Source organism: Ranitomeya imitator, chromosome 3 (assembly GCF_032444005.1).
Source record: "Ranitomeya imitator isolate aRanImi1 chromosome 3, aRanImi1.pri, whole genome shotgun sequence".
Lineage (NCBI taxonomy): Eukaryota > Metazoa > Chordata > Amphibia > Anura > Dendrobatidae > Ranitomeya > Ranitomeya imitator.
In genome coordinates, this window is record NC_091284.1 from 260,786,921 (window position 1) to 260,810,688 (window position 23,768).

Here is a 23,768-nt window from a genome sequence, read left to right on the forward strand (position 1 = left end):
GTTTTTGTTCCTCTTATCCTCCCACTTTCCCTGGCCTCTCCCAGGGTTCTTGCGGAAAAACCTCTTGTTCCGAAAGGGCTTCCGGTAAGAGGGGAGACCAAGGGAGGGAAAAGACTTTTTCTTGTCCCCGGCTTTTTCCAGGATGTCATCTAATGTGGAACCGAACAAAAACTCCCCTTCGCAGGGGATAGTACATAGTTTTGTTTTTGTTTGCAGATCGCCAGGCCAATTTTTAAGCCAGAGGGCACGCCTGGCCGCATTGGCGAACACTGCTGACCTGGCGGCTAACCTGATAGAGTCTGCTGAGGCGTCAGCCAGAAAAGCCGCCGCTCCCCTTATTACAGGTAATGTTTTCAGCATCGAGTCTCGGGAGGTTTTCCCTTTTAATTGACCCTCTAGTTGATTTAACCAGATCATTAGGGAGCGGGATGTGCAAGCTGCTGCCACTGCTGGTTTCAGGCCTCCTCCCGCTGACTCCCAAGAGCCCTTGAGGAAGGCGTCCGCCTTCTTGTCCATAGGGTCTTTTAGGACCCCCATGTCCTCAAACGGGAGAGCGAATTTCTTTGATGCTTTGGCTATTGCTACATCTAATTTGGGGGCTTTTTCCCAGAAGGAACAGGATTCATCCTCGAAGGGGTATTTCCTTTTCGGGGTTAGGAGAGTCTTTTTCATGGGTTTTTTCCATTCCTTTTTAATTAACGCTGCAATTGCTTCGTTAAGCGGAAAAGCTCTCCTCTTTTTTTGTTCTAATCCCCCAAACATGATGTCTTGTGCTGACTTTTTGGGGTGGGAGTCTACTATTCCCATAGTACTCCTCACTGCCTTTATGAGGCCATCAGTGTCCTCTAGCGGGAAACAATTGTGACCTCCTGAGGAAGAAGTGGATGATGAGGATAAGGAGGAGGAGTCGGAGGATGCTGAACTCGCACTATCGCTGTCAGATTTAGAGACTGGGGACGGGGACCTGAGTCTGGTCCTTCTCCGTTTTTTTCCCCTTTTAAGGGATCTAAAGGTGTCTTCCACCTGTTCTTTAATCAGGTTTTTAAGATCTGTTGCAAACCCAGGCAGGCTTTCAGATACTGTTTGCTGTATGCAGGAATTGCATAGCTGCTTTTCCCATGCGGGTGGAAGATCCTCTTTACAGATGGCACAGGCTTTGTGCTTTGTATTACCTACGCTTTTCCTCCCCTAAAAGAGACAAATAATAATCTTACTGTCTCTAACTTTCACGAAGATCAACTTACCACCTCCCGGACCCATAAATACCGGTTGGGGATTCTCAGCCTCTGGCTTTTTCCCCGACGCCGTGCTGGACTCCTTGCTGTGTTGAGACCTTTGGCGTTCTTTGCCGGTGTCCTGGTAACTTTTCTGCTGTCGCCTTTTTTGCTGCTGCTGAGGCGATGCTGTAGGTGGAGGTGATCCAGGCAGGGGAGACGCCGGGTCGCTCATACTGCTGCTGGTCTGCTGCTAATAACGCTGGCTGCGCCTGATGCTGCGACGCTTAGTAGCTCCTAAGGCTCTTGCTGATAAACTGCAGAGCCGCTGAGAGGAAGTAAATCCCCCATTTTTAAAGCTCCCGCCGCTTTCCCCGGCGCCTGCGCAGTAGCGCTTAACCGACGGCGAGGAGCGCCTGCGCAGACGCTTCTGCGGCGCCTTTGGAACGCCCAAGCGACCTATTCTTTGGCGACGCCTGCGCAGACGCTTCTGCGGCGCCTCTGGAACGCCCAAGCGACCTATCTTTTGGCGACGCCTGCGCAGTAGCGCTCAGCCGACGGCGAGGAGCGCCGAACGCCGACGCCTGCGCAGATCCAGCCCAGCGTCTCGCGAGACCAGCGCAACTCCTGGCATGCGCCGTACCCACAGGATGGCCGCCCGGAGTGCAGATATGGCGCTGCTGACCGGCACCCCCGGTCCTATGCAGACCCTACTGCGTGGCTCTGCATACCCGATGGCGTGCAGTGTGCAGGCTGACGCGTGCTAGGGGAGGGCCACGCCGCACCTCCCGCAACCACAGAGGGACCCCCCTGGATGTTGCCGCTGCTGCATCTTACCTGGGGAGGTGACCGCGAACTCCTTGTCACCTCCCCCGCACACCCTGTTGGCCCACTGGCTCCCAGCGGTGGCGCTTCGGGTCACCACCCTAGCCGAGGCAGAGGGACCCCAGCTGCCTGAGTCGGACTGGTTGGCCCCGGAATTCCAACGTCGAACTGGTAAGTCCGTAGGTCTCCCATCAAGGACAGGAAACCAACTGATGCAGGAGAGTGGTACCGCCTTTTTATCCGTAGGTTTCCTGTCCTTGGTGGGCGGATCCCCTCTCTCCGTGGTGCCGTCATGGGCGATCAGAGAAAGAACGGTTGAAGCTGTGTCCCCCTTTCTGCAGAGCGTCTGCAGGGCATGCAGGATATGGCAGTGTCCCCCGTGTGCAGGACGCCAGCAGGTCTGCAGAGTGTGCAGGATATGCGGTATGAAGAGGGTGATGTAGCCTCGCCTGTCCATGCACCGCTGCAATCTGCCAGCCGGCAAAAGAGGAAGCAAGCATCCTACTGGATGACAAGCCAGGGTGTGACTAGCCAGAACAATCTGCCAGCCGACAAAAGCAGGTCCCCCTCAGATTGCCTGACACATAGGGGACGTGAACAGCCAGGAAGGAAGAGCTCCGTGGTAGGAGCGGAAACAGCGCGCCGAAAAAGCGCGGGCTGCGGGGGGGGGGGGTTGTCGACTTGAAAGAAGAGGAGCAAGATGCCTCCTATTTGACAAAAGGAGCGCACGTTTTAAATGCACTACATTGACTGGCTAAAGGAAGATAGGGAAGGGGTGTGGCCAGCAAAGGAAGGGGGATTGTTCGCAAGTGCTGAGCCCAGCCATAGAAAACAATGACCTCGGCTGCCAGGTGATCCCTACCACTAACGCTACCCTGTCCCCTTACGATGAAGGGACAGTGTACCCCGGGATGATGCCTGCGGTGAGTCCCAGTCCCTCTGCAGCGATGAGGATCACATCAGTAGCCCTCAGGTGGGAGAGGGTCGCTGGAATCAGGAATCCTACTTCCCGCACTGTCTCCAGATGCTGCACAAGACGGAGTCAACCCCTTACAAGAAAGGGGATGGAGGCCACCACTGGTGACCACGGTCTTCCTCCCAGCCCTCTCAGAGGAGAGGTGTGGGGTGGGAAAAACGCATAGGACCGGCCACATGGAATCACCCTGCAGCACCCGTAAAGGTGACAGGGGATTAGGTCCTGCCTTGCGGGCCCGAGAGTGGGCGATGTGGAAGACATCGCACTGCTCTCTCGGTCGCATAGGTACGGGAAAACGGGGTGAGCAATTACACCCCATTACCCTAAGAAAAAAGGAACGTGAAAGACAAAGGGAAAGGTTAATAAACACACAGGGAACCTGAAAAGGAAAATGGGGATCTGGTAGCAGATCCAGGTGCGCCTCCTACAGACACTAAGCTTAAATTGGAGTACTTTGTGCCCGTCGGTGGGGATATACTGCTGAGGAGGAGCCATTTTCCTTTTTTGCCTAGTGTCAGTCTCCTAGCGACAGCAGCATACACCCATGGTTACCTGTGTCCCACAATGAAGAGATAGATATAAATGATTGTTTTTAACCCCTTACCATAACTTACAATTAACTTATAGATGGGTGGTAACTTAAAGGGGTATTCTCATCTCCAAGATTCTATCCCAATATGTAGTACATGTAATAATATTAGCAAATACCTCCAATTAGAAATGTAGTATAGTTCTTCTGATTCACTATGTCATGTACTCCTTGTGCAGGCATTGCAGCAGCACAGGTATCCATGGTTACAACCATTATCTAGTTGTCACTATATGAGTGGTCATAACCATGGATTCCTAAGCTACTGCAATGGGGTATGAAACATAGCAAATCAGAAATCAGATCTAGCCATGACAGTACAAAGAAAGACGCACAGATCAGAAAGGAGACTTCATCAAAGAGGCCTGGCTTGCATAAATGAACCAGAAAGAAGCCACGCTCCTTGACCTGTGACTTGGCAACTGAGAAGGAAGGGGGAGCACTGAGGAGCAGTATCAGCATCAGGCTGGATTCAGACAGCCATAAGAAAACATGAGCCAGTCGCAGCTGTTTTCTTGTCCGAATATCAAACAAATGTAGTAGTTGTCAGCCATTTACATGCTCTATTCCAGTCCATTAATCGGATTGAAGTAGCGCATGATTCAATTTTTTTTTTCACTTGGACACGGAGTCCAAAAGAATAATTAGTCATCTTAACAGCCCCATTGACTTCTAAGGGTCAGGGTGCAGTCTGTGTGCTCTCCGATTTAAAATTGCATAGCACAGATCCAATGTACATGCTTGTCTGAGCAGACCCTCAGAATATTTCTAAATAGCTCATCAAATTGTAATTAAAAATAAAAATATGGATATGCGCCTTTATAGTCTATGTGAGACCACGTGCAGACATTCAGTATTTGGTCAGTATTTTACATCAGTATTTGAAAGCCAAAACAAGGAGTGGGTGATAAATGCAGAAGTGGTGCATATGTTTCTATTATACTTTTCCTCTGATTGTTCCACTCCTGATTTTGGCTTACAAATACTGATGTAAAATACTGACCAAATACTGCTAGTGTGAATGTAGCCTTATGCTGATATGTTTTAAATAACCCTGGCGTATCCCTGTAAGTTTTTAGAACACATCAGCTCTCTTTAAGATTAATCAATACATGAAATAAATCCACACATTCCATACCTTATCGAAATTAATATCGTCATTAAACCCAAGCAGTTTGGTGCACGACTCTGAAGCCTGAAGAGCAAAAAATAGAAAATAATTTCAACATTTTAAAATGGAAATAAATCTAAAGATGGACAATAAAAGACTAACTGATCAGAAGTAGCAATGGATTTATATATATGGATGATATATTAAAGGCAGCATTGTGAAAGAAAGTTAGAAAGGAACAAAATATATTAAAACTGAAACGACTAGATACAATTTTTTTTTAAGGGAAACCTGTCAAAAATAACAGCATCATCCTCCTTGCAATCCTTTAAAGGGGTTGTATGGCTCCTGGTGACATCACGCTGACAGAGAAACTGCTTCTCTTCTGGTCCACTGTGTGGATGTGGTGTGACTACTGATGACATGCCAATCAACAGCTGACTCCCTGCTGCATAACTGCAGAGACAGCCATCAATCAACATGATGTCAGCAGTTACATCCTTTCCACAGAGCAGCATACAAAAGCAAGACGCTGTTGACGTGAACCATCAGAATCAGGCAGGAGCAGTCTGTGATTGCACCGAGCCGGAGCAGGGCACAACAAGCAGGCAAGTTTTCAACTGCCTGACAGTTCTTATCCCCATGGGAAAAAGTATCATGCAGGATAAACCCTTTAACCCAGAAGCTTTTGTTTTTTGTTTTTCGTTTATTTTTTGCGGGACAATTTGTACTTTGGAACGATACCATTGGTTTTACCATTTCGTGTAACAGAAAACGGGAAAAAATTCCAAGTGCAATGAAATTGCAAAAAAAGTGCAACCCACACTTGTTTTTTGCTTGGCTTTTTTGCTAGGTTCACTAAATGCTAAAACTAACCTGCCATTAGGATTCTCCAGGTCATTACGAGTTCATAGACACCAAACATGTCCAGGTTCTTTTTTATCCAAGTGGTAAAAAAAAAAAAAAAAAAATTCCAAAGTTTGCTAAAAATAAAAAAAAAATAATAAAAAAAAAAAGCGCAATTTTCCGATACCAGTAGCATCTCCATTTTTCGTCATCAGGGGTTGGGTGAGGGCTTATTTTTTTTGTGTGCCAAGCTGACTTTTTAATTATACCACATTTGTGCAGATACGTTCTTTTGATTGCCCGTTATTGCATTTTAATGCAATGTCGCGGCGACCAAAAAAAGTGAATTTTGGAGTTTTAATTTTTTTTTTTGATGCGCCGTTGAGTGATCAGGTTGATTTTTTTTTTATTGATAGATCGGGCGATTCTGAACACTGCAATACTAAATATGTGTAGGTTTGATTTTTTTTTTATGGTTATATTTTGAATGGGGCGAAAAGGGGGTGATTTGAACTTTATTTTTTTTTTATATTTTCAAACACTTTTTTTTTTTTTATTTTGGCATGCTTCAACAGCCTCCATGGGAGGCTAGAAGCTGCCACAACTCGATCGCCTCTGCTACATAGAGGCGATGCACAGACCACCTCTATGCAGCAGAATTACAGGCTTGCTATGAGCGCCAACTACAGTTGAGTGCAGCCATTGATCTATTTGCCATGTAAGTCTTTTTTGGTTATGCACCAGTTCAGACTAAATTGCTGTTCAGTCAGTTTACCTATATTTACTATGTACTATTTTTTCTGACTTGAACACCCCGCCCCCTAACCATATGCTGTGATTTTAATTACATCCAAACACAGTTGGTTCCGACCTTCCTATAAATGCAGGCTTTAACATGATATTAGCCAGAGGTAAGTGTTCACAGTAGGTAGACAGGTCAGGTACCCATCCGATCTGAGATTATCTTGACGTTTGGTGGATGGGCTCACATTTTTTGGCCAAATCTTGTGCTAAGCATCTCGTGTTTTTTCATAGATTTCACAAGCCATTATGCTATTCACATTTCATGTATCACACATTTCCTTGCTTTAGTACAGTTGAGTGCAGCCATTGATCTATTTGCTATGTTAAATGACGCTGTCAAGAGTTTGACAGCGGCATTTAACTAGTTAATGAGCACAGGCAGATCGCGATTCTGCTCGCGCCCATTGCGGACACATGTCAGCTGTTGAAAACAGCTGACATGTCGCGGCTTTGAGGTGGGCTCACCGCCGGAGCCCACCACAAAGCAGGAGATAATGCCAGCTGACGTACTATTTTGTCAGCTGGCAGAAAGGGGTTAAAGGGAACCTGTCACCCCCAAAATTGAAGGTGAGCTAAGCCCACCGGCATCAGGGGCTTATCTACAGCATTCTGTAATGCCATAGATAAGCCTCCGATGTATCTTGAAAGATGAGAAAAAGAGGTTAGATTATACTCACCCAGGGGCGGTCCCGGGCTGGTTCTGGTCTGATGGGCGTCGCGGTCCGGGGCCTCCCATCTTCTTACAAGGACGTCCTCTTCTTGTATTCACGCTGCGGCTCCGGCGCAGGCGTACTTTGCCTTGTTGAGGCGTTGAGGACGTCATCTGATGAAGATGGGAGGCGCCGGACAGGACCGCGACACTCATCAGACCGGACCGGGACCGCCCGTGGGTTAGCATAATCTAACCTCTTTTTCTCATCTTTTAGGATACATTGGGGGCTTATCTACAGCATTACAGAATGCTGTTGATAAGCCCCTGATGCCTGTAGGGCTTAGCTCACCTTCGATTTTGGGGGTGACAAGTTCCCTTTAAGTAAATTTTGTTTTAAAAATATATTGGAGTTTAATTGAAAGTGTGACTGCAGGGAGAGAAAGAGGATATTCCCCCTGTAGTCAGTTGCTTACAGTCGTCTGAGGCTGTGGACAGTCACTCTTCACTACACAGAACATTGTAATATACTGGGGAGCAGGATGACAGGACAAGCAGTAGGCACAGTGATTAACAGAGTCCCTGGTGCTGCCCCAATGACAGGAAGAGAGCGAGTGCAGGGGACAAGGAAAGGGGACTATCATTTCATTTTCCTTCTGCAGACACGCTTCCAATAAATACTGCCACATTTTAAGAAAATGCTGCTCTTCTGACAGTTTCCCCTTTAAAGAGAACCTGTCACCATGAAAATGTAGTCCAATCTGCAGGCACCATGCTATAGATAAGTAGGAACCGAGTAACTTGACATGAAAATGCAGGCACCATATTACAGAGCATGGGGAAATGAGCAGATTGATTTATAGATTTATGAGAAAAAAAAAAAAAAAAAAAAATCAGTATAACCCGAGGTTTTTATTTATTTAAACCTCTGCTCTGAAATTTTTCAGTCCGGTGGGCGTTCCGATCCGTGACTGACAGCTACCTCTGTATAATATACAAAAAAGTGGGGATTTTAATTATAGCAAGTCCCTACTTACCCATAAATGCAGGCATTGCTGAGAGTGGTGTCCACATTCACCCACGAACTCAGACATCAGCCTAAGCGAGGTGTTCACACATGTAGGGTCCCATCAGTTTTTGAGACCACCTTGATGATGGTTGATGGGCAGATATTTTATGGTCAAATTTTATGCTAAGCGTCTCAAAAAGGTTTGCTAATATTCATAAGCCGTATTGCTATTCATATATTTCACAGTGATATGCTTTAGCTGATATAGCGCAACGTTTATTTTGTATATTGTATGTGGAAGTCGTTCCTCCTGGTATGCACCTATTCACACTAGTCTGGATGTGCCAGTCAGTTTTGTATACACACTTACATAGAGACAGCTGTCAATCACTAACAGGACCGCCTACTGCACTGAAAATTCCAGAGAGAGCAAATGAATTAGAAAAAAAAAAAAAAATTGGGTTATACTGAATCTTTTCTCACAAATCTATATATCAATCTGCTCATCTCCCCCTGCTCTATAACATGGTGCCTGAATTTTCATGGCGACAGGGTCCCTTTAAACTTCATAGTTAACGCTCCACAAGACATTTAAAAAGGGTATTCCTGTCTCCAAGAACCTATCAATACCTGATATGTGCAAGAATATTAGCAAATACCTCTAATTAGTAATTGCAGTATAGTTATTCTGATTCACTATGTTGCTTACCCCATTTGCAGGGCATTGCAGTAGCTTAGTTATCCATGGATACGACCACTCATATTGTGACAGTGGCCATAACCATGGATACCTAAGCTACTGCAATGCCCTACACATTGGGTAAGTGACAGAGGTTATCAGAAGAAGTATATATTTCTAATCGGCGGTATTTGCTAATATTATTCTTACACTTACTACATTTTGGGATAGGATCTTGGAGATGGGAATACCCATTTAACTGCTCTTCAAAAATATATAAGAAATTAGATTTAGGAACGTGGTGAAAAATGTATAGGTTTATATGTGTAGCCAGCAGTAATTTAACATCTGTCCTGAGACTTGCAGGTCTCACAAAGGTCACAACCTATGTATCTTGGGAAGGCAGTCTACTGTCTGCAATCTTGACAGGGGGTCTGGCTGGGAACCAGGAAGAAAGGGAAACATTTTACACCTTCTAGCTCTTTTGAAGAGAGATGTCAATTCCTGCCTGACACTATCTACCTGTGGGAAACTTTTACACAGGGAATCTCAGAGGAAAATAATATATTCATTGGGGGAGCGGCCGTGGCCCAATCAAAAACAAGCAATTATAATCAACCCGAGAGGCTGTTCTAGAAATCTGACCTCCAGGGTGACTATAAATTAGGCCTGTATACATAGAATCGTGTTCACATATTGGGGGCAGCTGAGCTGTTCCATATTCATCCCACCCTCAGGGAGTAGAAGCAGGCTACAAGTTAGCTATTTCTGTAAGTTTTCTCCTGTTTATTTCATACTGTTTTGCATAGTTGTATGTCTTTTTATTACCATATTTTTATACCTTTTTTCTGTACTGTAAGCACTGTACCTTTTTGTATTAAAGCATAAAACGTTAACAAGTTGAACCTTGTATGTTCTAAAGAATCTATAGCCTTAAACGGTGTGATCCTTATGATTGGCAGACAGTAGTAGTAATATTTCTGGGACTCATCGCCCGTGTGTTCGGTGAGTGGTAGCAGCGTGCATGAGCGGGTGTGTGGCCTGGGTCAGTGTGTGATTTATGCTCCCATTACAGCATAGGACAGAAGTTGAATGCTGGACTGAAAGAGGGGAGAGATTAACCCTTGCAGGCACAACCCCAAGTCGCGTGCTGAGAATGGGTATGTGACAAATTGGTAGCAGCATGGTGGGATCCGTGACAATTGGTGGCAGAGCGGATAGAATTATTTCTATTAGAGCATTAGTGCATAGTTTAAGCAATTGTTCCCCGTACTAAAGAATTGGTATCCTTGCGAGGAGTGCAAGGAGTACACCAGTTCTACAAGGTTCAACTCAGTGCTTACTTGCAAACAGTTTCCCTTCCCCGTTTTTCTTTTCTATCTTTTATTTAGCAAAGGCTGTTCATCGATATGGCAACCCAGTACAAGAAGCAGAGCAAAGAGGCTCTGACCGACCTCTGTGAGCAGAGAGGAATAGAGACGGCCGACAAATCCAAGGAACTGCTGATATGCGCCTTGGTCGAGCAGGACATAGAGCAAAGTACTGGAACATCTGGGCAAGGAGAGAATCCACCTCGGAGAGACCCAGCAATGCCAGCTCTTGCACCGGAGATGCCTGATGGAAGTGGCAGCAATGCCAGTGCTTAGGAGCCTATGGACTCTACTTTACAAATGGACTTACAACAGCTGGGAACAAGCGATCCCAATCTGCGCACGCAGCTTATTCTACAGTACCGACAGGCTGCAGAACGCCAGGACCGGGCCAAGAGAGAGGCTGCAGAACGCCAGGCTGAGAGAGAGGCTGCAGAACGCCGGGAGGACAGAGCTTTCCAGCTTCAGATCACTCAAATAGAGAGGGGTATCAGTCCTCAGCTAACCCCCTCCCAGGACTTAAATCCGAGGAGACCACGTCTGGAAAGCTTCCCTGTGATGGAGAAGGATGCGGACTTAGATACTTTCCTTCGGGGGTTTGAAAAAAAACTGCAGGCAATACATCTACCCGGTGAGCAGTGGGCGCAGTATCTAACCCCAGGGTTGAAAGGCAAAGCCCTCGAAGTTTTTGCTGGCCTGCCACCAGAACTAGATGGGAACTATGAGGCCATAAAAGAAGCCCTGATCAGGAAATACAACCTAACACCAGAAGTGTATCGGAGAAAGTTCCGGAACCTACAACGTGGATCAACTGACAGCTATGCAGATGTTGTGAGCACCTTGAGGAACACGTTCCACCAATGGATCAGGGGACTTTCTGTTATCAGTTTTGAGGACTTAATGGATCTTATGGTCAAGGATCAATTTCTTCACATGTGCCCCAGGGATGTACGACAATTTGTGTGTGATCGGAAGCCACAAACTGCGGATCAGGCTGCAAAGATTGTGGACTACTAGGCGGCAAACAGGATGCCTGAGGTGCGGAAGCCATCGGGATTCAGCTGGAAAGGAGGTAAGCCAAACGGGGACCCTTTTCCCTCTGCTGGCCGATCACCAGTGCTGTCCAAGCCCACCCCCTATGGGATCCCAGGGACTAGACATTCACTAGGTGATGCATGCCGGGGCTTCTCCTGCAACAAAACAGGACATGTTAGAACTGTCTGCCCTGATAGGGAGAAATGCCCAACTACAACCACAAAACCGTCTGTGTCCCCACCATCTGTCCTCTTTGTTGCCGGCTCTGATGTGAGGGCTAATGAGAACTGTCAATCTCTCACTGTTGGCAATAAAGTCACCATTGGTCTCAGAGACACAGGGGCAGAGGTGACCCTGGTGCGTCCAGCAATGCTAAACCCTGCCGATATCATACCAGGGAAGACTGTCTATAACTGGGATTAGAGGGGTCAGCCCTGCCATGTCCATGGCACGTGTGTACCTGGACTGGGGAGCAGGGAAAGGACTGAAAGAAGTGGGAGTATCAGATGCTATTCCCAACAATGTGTTGCTAGGCACGGACCTGGGGAGGATGGTGTCCCACTATATTTCTCCCCTGCAAGTAACTGCTACAGAAAAGGTGGAAGCAAGTGACCCACCTGAGATCCCGTGCGAGGAGGGAGAATGTACCACTGCACAGGACTGTACGTATGTGGCAACTGTGACCTGGAGTCAGGCTGCGGCTCAGATTCAACCCCAGATTCGAGGAGGAGTCTCAGACAGAACTGCCAGAACAGGAGGCCCATACTGTGGCCCGGGAGCCTCCTCACATGGCAGACCCACCAAATCCCCTGATAACAGACTCCGCTTCAGACTAGGGCCTGGCAGTCACACTAGGCCAGGGCCTGCAGACTGACAGTCAGGGCTTCCAAGAGGCCCTGCGGACAGATGTCAGTCTGGAGGAGCTCAGATATCTTGCAGGCCAGCCCCCTGCTGCTTCTGACAGAGTATACTGGGACAAGGGTATAGACTGTATAAAGAGACACTCCCCACGGATACTACAGAATCTTGGGACTATGAAAAGCGGCTAGTCGTTCCTTATCCGTTTAGGGAACAATTATTGAGAATTGCTCATGAAATTCCTCTGGACGGACACCTTGGAATACAAAAGACTAAAGCTCGCCTGACAACTTCTATTGGCCCAAGATGGGGACATATATTGCCAATTACTGTCGATCATGTGTAGTTTGTCAGAGAGTTGAAAAGTCCTGGTATATACAGAAAGCTCCATTGATATCACTGCCAGTGATCGATGAGTCTTTTCAACTAGTGGCTGTGGATATCATAGGGCCACTTGCAATCCCTAACAGCTATGGCAAAAAGTACATCCTCACGGTGGTCGACTATGCTACACGATACCCGGAAGCTGTGGCACTGTCCTCCATCCGAGCAAAGTGGCGGATGCTTTACTGACTGTTTTCTCTCGTGTGGGTTTCCCCAGGGAAATGTTAACCGATCAGGGGACCCAATTCATGTCCGATCTGATGGAAAGCCTCTGTGAGAAAATACAAGTGCAGCATTTTGTGGCCAGTGCCTATCATCCCCAAACCAACGGACTCCGAGCGTTTTAACAGAACATTAAAAACAAATGCTGAAAATGCTGGGTGAGACTGAAGGGAGAGACTGGGAGCGGTACCTCCCCCATCTGCTGTTTGCGTACAGAGAGGTACCCCAGGCGTCTACAGGATTCGCCCCCTTTGAACTGGTTTATGGGAGGAGGGTCAGGGGGCCACTTGATTTGATTAAAGACTGTTGGGAAGACCACCCCAAAACTACGGGAGTCTCGGTGGTTGAATATGTACTGCGGCTCAGAGAAAGAATGGAAAAATTCAGCAACCTGGCCCATGAGAACGTGACCCAGGCACAAATCAACCAGAAGGTCTGGTACGACCGTAATGCCAGACTGAAGGCCTATGAGGAGGGGCAGAAGGTTTGGGTGTTGGTCCCTATGTTTCAGAATAAATTACAGGCCGCATGGGAGGGACCATACACTGTACACAAGCGGCTGAATGATGTTAATTATGTGGTGACCTTAGATGGGCATGCAAAGCGTTAGAAAGTATTTCATGTAAATATGTTGAAGGCTCATCATGACAGGGACACCTGTGTCTTGCCTGTCTGTAGCCTGCCTGAAGAGGGGGAGGCTGATCTGTTACTAGATGTGGGGGCTGGAACTTACTATATAGAGTCCCTGGAGTCAGCAGAGTTTAACCCTGAGCTATCCCACAGCCAGAGGTCTGAGCTGAAGGGGGCGCTCAGCGAGTTCACCGAAGTCTTCACAGGGGAGCCTGGGAGGACGCACTTAGCAGTTCACCATGTGGACACTGGTACTAATCCCACAGTATTGCAGTCTGCACACTGGGTGTCAGCAGAGGTGAAGGCACACATGAGGGAACATCAACAAGGTGAGGAGCACCCAATTCTTTACCTAAGCAGGAAACTCATACCCAGAGAAGTGGCTTATGCCACCACTGAGAAGGAATGTTAGGCAATTGTATGGGCTCTGCAGAAGCTGCAACCATACCTGTATGGGAGCAACTTCACCGTGATCACAGATCATAACCCATTGAGTTGGCTCAACAGAGTAGTTGGGGACAACAGGAAATTGCTTAGACGGGTCGGTGTGTGATTTATGCTTCCATTACAGCATAGGACAGAGGATGAATGCTGGACAAAGAGGGGAGATAGATTAACCCTTGCAGGCACAACCCCAAGTTGCGTGCGGAAAATGGGTACGTGACAAATTGGTAGCAACACTGTGGGATACGTGACAAGAAAATTATAAAACATGAAAAGTATAAAAAGTTGATGCTTACCAATGAACTAGTTCCAGACTGAAACAAGTTGTAGGGGTAGAGTATACGTTCATAATGGCCCCGGATATGGGAGCCAATGGCTTTTCCTGTTGAAAAGCCCATTTTTACAGCAATTTTAGTCCATTTTCTCTCTCTGCAGACCAAATCAAAACCGCCTTCGTCAGCTACCAACTGTAGTGAAGAGAAAATTGAGTCAGCCATGGCGCTTTTGCTGCATCTCCGATAGGTAATCAGCCTCCATTCTCTATTCATGCTATTGTTTTTCTCACCTTGTTTAGCTGAAATAAATCCAGTATTTTCCGTTCAACGTGAGGTATTTTCAGAGTACATCCCTGCAGTTCCCAGAACTTGGCAATCTGATCTAAGAAATTCAACTTCACCCTGGTTTGAGCCTGAAGAAAACATCAAATTAATAAGGTTACTTACCTAAGGTTAATAAGTTTTGAAGGAAAAAAAAAAAAAAAAATAGATTGCCTTGCGCAGGCGTGTACTACGGAGGACATAGAATGAACTTCAATCCAAAATTGCGGCCAGCATGCAGCCAGCGGGTAAGGAAAGGGTGAATCAAACACCCGAACACTCCGCCCATATGACCGAAAACCGGTCCCGCCAAATTCAGGTGACAGGTTCCCTTGAACAATCGGTAATAGAATTCTCAGTGCACAAAGGCTGCCATTCTTCTCGGCAGCACAGATGCTAGTTACACAGTACGATGTGTTACAGGGAATGATGATTTGTTTCCTGCAACCTAAAAAAATCCTTTCACCCAACGAACAAGTTTTGCTCATCCGTCGGATGACCTGCAGTCTGTTTAGACTGTACAATTATTAAGAATCAAGCCTTCCTAGGAATTTGATAGCACTTTTTCATGGGTGAAGCCTTAAGGTACCTTCACACTAAACGACGCTGCAGCGATCCAGACAACGATCCGGATCGCTGCAGCGTCGCTGTTTGGTCGCTGGAGAGCTGTCACACAGACAGCTCTCCAGCGACCAACGATGCCGGTAACCAGTGTAAACATCGGGTTACTAAGCGCAGGGCCGCGCTTAGTAACCCGATGTTTACCCTGGATACCATCCTAAAAGTAAAAAAAAAAAAAACAACCACTACATACTTACCTAACCGCTGTCTGTCCCCGGCGCTGTGCTTCTCTGTACTGGCTGTGAGCACAGCGGCCGGAAAGCAGAGCGGTGACGTCACCGCTCTGCTTTCCGGCCGCTGTGCTCACAGTGAGTGCAGGAAAGCAGAGCGCCGGGGACAGACAGCGGACGGTAAGTATGTAGTGTTTGTTTTTTTTTACTTTTAGGATGGTATCCAGGGTGAACATTGGGTTACTAAGCGCGGCCCTGCGCTTAGTAACCCGATGTTTACCAGCGAAGACATCGCTGAATCGGTGTCACACACGCCGATTCAGCGATGTCTGCGGGAGAGCCAGCGACCAAAGAAAGTGCTGGCCCTCTAGCCCCGACCAACGACATCACAGCAGGATTCTGATCGCTGCTGTGTGTCAAACTGAACGATATCGCTAGCGAGGACGCTGCAACGTCACGGATCGCTAGCGATATCGTTTAGTGTGAAGTTACCTTTAGATTAGAGCCCTGTGGCATTCTATTATCAGTGACTCATTGCACTGCGATCCATTTCGAGACTGGAGAGAATACCTGCAGGCAACATATTAGCTGCGATTAGTGACTCATTATGAGCCTGTAATAAGTATAAGGCCTTATTCACATTGGTATTTCATTAGTATTTATAAGAAAAAATTACCGTAGTTCAAAAGACAGAACAGGAGTGAATCTTTCATCTATAGGCTATAGGTTTTTCTCTGCAGCTTCCACTCCTGACTGTCTTACATACTGACATGGAAAAAATGCATAGGTGGGTTTCAGACATCTGTGCATCACAATCTGAGTATGGAGTGTGATATACGGACCTGCCGTGTGTCTCCTGACAGGTCTATGAGGCTGTAGACTCATACCCACTGAGAGCATTACGTTCTGCACTTGCCCTGTCTACCAATGAGGCATGTATATTTGCCACATAATGTGGTCCTGCTAGTTTGCAGGGGCCCTCATGCTATTTTGTAGAGCTACATGGAAGTCTAGACACGGTGCAGGTATTGCAATCACTTGTAAGGCAACGAGAATCTGTTCTTTGTATAGGAGATACTAAAGGGAACCTGTCACCCCGAAAATCGCGGGTGAGGCAAGCCCACCGGCATCAGGGGCTTATCTACAGCATTCTGTAATGCTGTAAATAAGCCCCCGATGCATCCTGAATTATGAGAAAAAGACTTTCGATTATACTCATCCCGCTGTTGGTCCGGGTCCGGCGCCTCCTATCTTCATCAGATGACATCCTCTTCTGGTCTTCACTCTGCGGCTCCGGAGCAGGCGTACTTTGTCTGTCCTGTTGAGGGAAGAGCAAAGTACTGCAGTGCGCAGGTGTCGGGAAAGGTCAGAGAGGCCCAGCACCTGCGCACTGCAGTACTTTGCTCTGCCCTCAACAGGACAAAGTACGCCTGCGCAAGAGCCGCAGCGTGAAGACCAGAAGAGGACGTCATCTGATGAAGATAGGAGGCGCCGGACCGGACCAACAGCGGGAACGCCCCTGGGTGAGTATAATCTAACCTCTTTGACAGGTTCCCTTTAAAGCAGCACTTGCCTTTATCTCACCAATAAGCTGTAAGGGCTTGTGCTAGTGACATGCCATGACTTCATACAGACTAGGCCTTTAATGGAGCAGATAATAAGGGAGTAGAGCAATTACACCAGTGCAGGATTAGAATACTGAAAGAAACTGGGAAAAACGACAAGCACATTACCTCAAGTTCATTAAGTCTCTGGATACGTGGGGTGAAGTGAAGTTTATCAACATCACAAGCAAATGGAGGTTGCCAGTCCTGCAGAGAACAATTGAAAAAAGTTATTAAATCAATCTAGAAAATTAGAAGAAACCTATTTCCTGCATCTGTACATAAAGCAATCCTTCTATACTCTGAAACACCAGCCACAGTGTCCCCAACAATTGCAATCTTTTTGTTACATACATGGCAATAGCATTCCACCGTTATGGCTTTCCTTTTCCCGTTCCTAACATATGCATTATATAAAGGATTCTTAGATGTATCTACAATAATAGATTTCCCTAATGTGGTCTCAGTTAAACAATACGCTAAACATGGCCTTTTCCAGCACTGCCTAGAGGTGTCAGTCATCAGAGGGCGGAAGCGCTGCTGCCACACAGCACGAAGCTCTGCACAGGGAGACAATGACCTAGAGCCTAGATTATGTGCAGTGCAGGAGCACACCTGACATTACCTGGGCTGCGTCCACATGTGTGCTACCATTCGCTCACTCTTCAGCGGCAGCTAGGTGGGTGTCTGACAGCCGAACACGACAGGCACAGCATGAGGTGTCAGCCTAGAGGTTAAGCCTTGTGTGTGCCCAGGACAAGGTTTTGATCTGGTCAAAAGGCAAGCAGTGGACCATGCAGATTTGTGAACACGCTCCCATGTTCACACGGCAGATTCTTCACAAGCTGCATCATTGTGTTATCTGATGGCTTGGCCACATTTAACTCAAGTTTACCAGACAAGAAAAAATTCACAGCAGCCAAATGTAAGACTGCAGTCAATGAAACATCAACACTCATCACATTACATTTGAAGCTTAGCATTTTTTCTTCATCCAATGTGAATAAAGTTACTGAAAAATGACTGGTTTTAGGCCTCATTTCCACATTCGTTTTACACGTACATGCAGCATCCGTTTGTTTGTTTTAGCAATATAAGGGTACCGTCACACTGTAACATTTCGATCGCTACGACGGTACGATTCGTGACGTTCCAGCGATATCGTTTCGATATCGCTGTGTCTGACACGCAGCAGCGATCAGGGATCCTGCTGAGAATCGTACGTCGTAGCAGATCGTTTAGAACTTTCTTTCATCGCTGGATCTCCCGCTGTCATCGCTAGATCGGTGTGTGTGACACCGATCTAGCGATCTAGCGATGCGTTCGCTTGTAACCAGGGTAAACATCGGGTAACTAAGCGCAGGACCGCGCTTAGTTACCCGATGTTTACCCTGGTTACAAGCGTTAAACTAAAAAAAAAAAAAACAGCACATACTTACATTCTGGTGTCCGTCAGGTCCCTTGCAGTCTGCTTCCCGCACTGTGACTGCCGGCCGTAAAGTGAAAGCAGAGCACAGCGGCTGTGCTTTCACTTTCACTTTACGGCCGGCAGTCACAGTGCGGGAAGCAGAGACTGCAAGGGACCTGACGGACACCAGAATGTAAGTATGTGCTGTTTGTTTTTTTTTAGTTTAACGCTTGTAACCAGGGTAAACATCGGGTTACTAAGCGCGGTCCTGCGCTTAGTTACCCGATGTTTACCCTGGTTACCCAGGGACCTCGGCATCTTGGTCGCTGGAGAGCGGTCTGTGTGACAGCTCCCACACTACGATTTACCTACGATCACGGCCAGGTCATATCGCTGGTCGTGATCGTAGGTAAATCGTATAGTGTGACGGTACCCTAACACATACCCATTATAATCAATAGTGCTATTCACAGACAATATGTCCGTGCAAAACATGTAGATATGTCTGTTCGTTTCCTGCAGCACGGATGACAAGGGCCATGAAAAACAAGTACAGAACACGGATGGCATCAGTGTAACGCCTAAATGCTGTCCGTGTTGAACATTGCAAAGTATAGGAAACGTTTTCTCATTTATTATCCATCCAAAAAAAACACCGATGACGCGCCGATGGTGAAAACGGACACGGACCAAACACTGATGACACGCCGGTGGTAAAAACAGACACACGGGCCAAACACTGATGACACGCCGGTGGTAAAAACGGACACACGGACCAAACACTGATGACACGCCGGTGGTAAAAACGGACACACGGACCAAACACTGATGACACGCCGATGGTGAAAACGGACGCACGGACCAAACACTGATGACACGCCAATGGTGAAAACGGACACACGGACCAAACACTGATTACACGCCGATGGTAAAAGAGTCAGCTGTGATAGGCTTGTGTTGCTGCAGGAGTAGGGACAGCGCAGCCATCTGAGGCAATGATGACAGGGGACGGTAGTCTGTGTCCCGGACTACCGGAGGCTCCATACAGATATTGGAGACAAACTGTAGTCACACATCACAGTAATGACGTTAAAAAAGCTGTCAAGCAGCAAGTACTACAAAAATAAATATATGGCGATAAGTTTAATTTCCAATTCACAAAAGGACATCAACTAAAATATAAATATAACCATGGTTAAATCTCATACTAGCATATAAAAAAATATAATATTAATGAGCTCTACCAAAATGGTATTAAGGAGTTTAGTATTGAAAGTTCAATGTGCCAAAACAACAGCTATGAACTGCTGAAAAACTGTCATAAAACACAACACTATTTACAGGGTTACAAAATTAATAAAAATTGAACAACCACCTATTGTGCTCAGTGCCAGTGGACACACAACGTGGCTCAGTCCTGTCACCTGGATCCTCTTGTGCACCATTGTGTAATCAATCGGGTGGCGAGAGGCGGCTTATTTTTGCAGTCGCACTGAACACATAGGGAATCATTTATCAGGACTGTCTAATAAAACCTGTTCTGGTAAAATTAAAATAGCATTACTGACTTCGGCCAGTGTTGTATGTGGTCAGTGTCCATATTATGGGCAAAAGTCATTCCCACGGGTCATTACCTGAACTGGTAGACCAACAACGATCCTATGTTGGTGTCAGTTTGGCTCATTTCCCCAGCTTTTGGGCTGGGACAAATGGCGAAATTATGGAAACACATGGCAATTTCAATGACTATCCACTGCATAACTGGAAGAAAGAAAAATCCCATTTTGGAGGACCAAGTACCATGTAACACCTCATTTGTGGTAACCGCAGTAGAAATATGTAGTCCATCTTTCGCCAGAATATCCGTACTTCCATATTACAACGACCCCTCCACTAAAATATATAAAAAAGTTATAAAAGCTATACTGGTGGGGGTGCCAACCACTTGGACCCCCAAAAAGACGGATCCCTTGCGTGACACCTCTTATGGACGGGCGTGGTGGGGAGGAGTTGTACAGAGCCCGTACGTCTTCTATACAAGTCTACAGGAGATACAGAACATGAAGGCGGACACTGTACTATATACGGGCAGCGAAAATATTGTGGAAATTAATATCCACTTTTAATTAAATGGCTATAGAACATTAGAAGGAAGGCTTAAAGATCAATAAACCAACATTAACAGGCCAGATTGTATAGTGCTGATGCCCAATACTGAGATATTAACACCTTCTATTCTAGCATCCTTATATGCTTCTTGGGAAGTTGTGTACAGTTTGTACATTGCACCAAAATATATGGTAAAAGAAATGAAGGTGGTGGTGTCAGAGAATCTATGGAAGTTCCCAGGCACATCCCTGCTGCTTCCAGCTCCTGTGTGTCTGTGTGTAAAATGGTGGACGGGGCTGAAGGAGAACGATGGAGGAAAGTCAGCCAGAAAACATGAATGGCCTAGAAGTACAAACTAGTCTGTAAATCAAGCCAGGTTCTGACCACATCCTGCAGCTCACTAATAAAAGACTACAATGACAATATGGCTCTGCTGTAATCCTGTGCTGAGGACGCACTTCTATCTATCTGCGCCTGACACACAAAAGCCCCTGGACTGCAATCCTGCCCCATAGGGTCCACTCAAGGATTCTCCAAAAAGAAGCTCACACTGATGTAAAAGCAGAATACAGAGAACCCCGAGAAGAGGCTGCTGTGCCCAGAAAACATAGCACAGGAGCAGATCACTGAGGAAAGCAATGGATGGTACAAACCCCTACAATAGAGGAGGAAAAACATTGCAGGAGCTAGGAAAGCAATGGATGGATGTAAAACCCTATAAGAGGAAAAAAAAACATTACAGGAACTAGGAAAGCAATGGATGGATGTAAAACCCTATAAGAGGAAAAAAAACATTGCAAGAGCAACTGGGAAAGCAATAGATGGATGTAAAACCCTACAAGAGAGGAGAAAAAAAAACATTGCAGGAGAAACTAGGAAAGCAATAGATGGATGTAAAACCCTACAAGAGAGGAGAAAAAAAAACATTGCAGGAGAAACTAGGAAAGCAATAGATGGATGTAAAACCCTACAAGAGAGGAGAAAAAAAAACATTGCAAGAGCAACTGGGAAAGCAATAGATGGATGTAAAACCCTACAAGAGAGGAGAAAAAAAAACATTGCAGGAGAAACTAGGAAAGCAATAGATGGATGTAAAACCCTATAAGAGGAAAAAAAAAAACATTGCAGGAACTAGGAAAGCAATGGATGGATGTAAAACCCTATAAGAGAGGAGAAAAAACATTACAGGAGCTAGAAAAGCAATAGATGGATGTAAAACCCTATAAGAGGAAAAAAACATTGCAGGAGCAACTAGGAAAGCAATAGATGGATGTAAAACCCTATAAGAGGAAAAAAAAAACATTGCAGGAGCTAGGAAAGCGATGGATGTAAAACCCTATAAGAGGAAAAAACATTACAGGAGCTAGGAAAGCAATGGATGGATGTAAAACCCTATAAGAGAGGAGAAAAAACATTACAGGAGCTAGAAAAGCAATAGATGGATGTAAAACCCTATAAGAGGAAAAAAACATTGCAGAAGCAACTAGGAAAGCGATGGATGTAAAACCCTACAATAGAGGAAAAAAAACATTGCAGGAGCAACTAGGAAAGCAATGGATGGATGTAAAACCCTACAATAGAGGAAAAACAATGCAGGAGCAGATTACTAAGGAAGCAATAAATCGATACGAAGCCCTATATAAAGCGTAAAAACATTGCAGAAGCAAGGAGGAAAGCAGGATGGATGCAAAAACCCTATAAAAGAGTAAAAACATTGCAGGAGCGAATTGTTAAGGGGCAATCGGTGGGCACACAGTTACCCTACAGATGAGGAGCAAACATACAAGGAAAGCCTTGGCTGCTGTCACCACACAAGATGGACCCGGCGAGGGAGGTTTGCTGGCCTCACAGGGTTAAAGATGGCTAACAGCAGGGTGTGATCTGCCTGGAGCCTTGTGTAATGGGATTACCACAGAAGCCGGGGGCACAATGGGGGCACACTGCTCCCTGGGGCCTCTGTCCGGGCAGCGCAGGGTTCGTCCTTGACATGAGCCCCCCAATGTCTGAGGCTCAGGGGGCTTCCATGTCATCCCCTCTGAAGATGGCCGCACACTGGGGTCTCCACAACTTTCTGCCCTCCTGGGGCCATGGCAGCTGCTGTGTGACCCACTGGTGTCATGTAGGACGCCCCCCCTCAGCACACAAAGGATTGGGGGCTCGGGCGCCATATTGAAGGCTTCCTGCAGGCCCCCCAAGAACACAACTCCTGAGGGGAGACAGAAAAGGAGAGATTACTTCCGGGAGCTCGCACCTCAGCGCCAGTGAGGGGCCGCCGGGGCTCCGCCTCCACTCGCGCTCCCCTCCCGGTACTCACCGGCGGCGGCCGGACCTTACAGATGCCCGTGCGCTCGGCTATCGGCCGGATCTTATTGATGTAGGCATAGGGGTCGGCGAACTCCTCTCTGCTGGGCTCGAACACCGGACACTCCGGGGGCGGCACGAACTCCATGCCACAGTGGACACACACAAGTAACAGCCCCGGTAACAGCGGGTGGACAGTCCACGAGGGAGGCGGAGCAACACGTACCAACCGACACAGAACGAGAGAGCGAGCCGCACGACGGCGAGGTGTCCGTCCGCGGAGTAGGGGTGGCAGAGACAAGTAGTCCCGCTCGCCGAACGTCAGCACTAAGCACTGTGCCCTGCTGGGGGCGCTGCTCCTCTCGGGGAAGCCGCAGGCTCTAGCAGGAGATTGAATGGCGGAGTGTCGGGGTAACGTATACACGGCATCTCTGTGAGGGACCACGGTTTATTCATCAGCTCTACGTGACAGGCAGGGGCCTTAGCCCTCCTCCGAGCGCCCATTGGCGCTGCCCTTCACAATTGACAGATCTCATCCCACCTCGACCAACTGGCTTCCAACCGTGGGATCGACTCCTTATGTTTACATGGGCGGATGGATTTGTGTACAGCTGACTGCCACACCATCGCCGGGACCTCTTTTTTTAAAGAGCCTCATTCCGGCCGCGGATTGGTGTGAGGCGCGGAGACGTCGGGCGTGGGGGCGGCGCTGCCGAGCTGTAGCTGGGAGTTCATTGTCTACAGTGTCGTGGACGGAGCGAGTGGCAGCGCGTCACGTGGTGCGGGGGCGTGGCGCTCCGGGCCCAGCCCCGCCTTCCATTATGTGCAGGTCAGGAGAGCAGCAATGGCTGATGAGCGGAGCCCGTGAGAGGAGCTGACAGCAGCGCTGACCTGCCCGTGGTGCATGCTGGGAGTGTGGCCTGCTGCAGACAGTCAGTGCCCAGCTCCACCACACTGTTCCACTATAACGATGGCCGACCGTCATCCAGCCTTGGCCTCTTATACAGGAGGATGCATCACACGGCGTCTGTCGCCATTAGGATGGACTCTGATGTCATCCGTGTGGAATCATACATGATCAAATAAAGTTTCCTATGTTAAGGCAAACACAGGCTCCCAATGAGGTCAGTAGATCCATAAAACATAGCGTTTATTCATCCATGAGAACGGATCTCCGAGCAGCATATGGCAGTGGATTATAGCGGAATACTAATGGCCAGGCCTATGTGTTTCAACATGTCTCACGGCAAGACGTGCGGAGAACCGCATAGGCCTGGCCATTAGTATTCCGTCATAATCCACTGCCATATGCTG

General features: G+C 47.2%; 1 protein-coding gene and 1 pseudogene across 3 annotated transcripts in view; one reads left to right on the plus strand and one right to left on the minus strand.

The window, feature by feature from the left end:
• The window catches only part of KDM5B (lysine demethylase 5B), a 106,043-nt gene extending 83,002 nt beyond the window's left edge, over window positions 1-23,041 (minus strand). Inside the window, exons 1-5 of one of the 3 annotated variants that reach the window (XM_069756406.1) lie at window positions 22,468-23,041; window positions 16,766-16,843; window positions 14,211-14,333; window positions 13,942-14,112; window positions 4,743-4,799 (exon numbers count right to left, since the gene is read on the minus strand). In XM_069756406.1, the coding sequence (XP_069612507.1) occupies window positions 4,743-4,799; window positions 13,942-14,112; window positions 14,211-14,333; window positions 16,766-16,843; window positions 22,468-22,602 (564 nt within the window). In that variant the 5' untranslated portion in view covers window positions 22,603-23,041. Of the gene's footprint in view, window positions 1-4,742; window positions 4,800-13,941; window positions 14,113-14,210; window positions 14,334-16,765; window positions 16,844-19,678; window positions 22,417-22,467 lie in introns of those variants that run through there. The other 2 variants (XM_069756407.1, XM_069756404.1) reach the window with 2 other exon arrangements.
• LOC138671469 (uncharacterized) lies at window positions 10,112-11,981 on the plus strand (annotated as a pseudogene).
• Window positions 23,042-23,768: the final 727 nt, after the last annotated feature.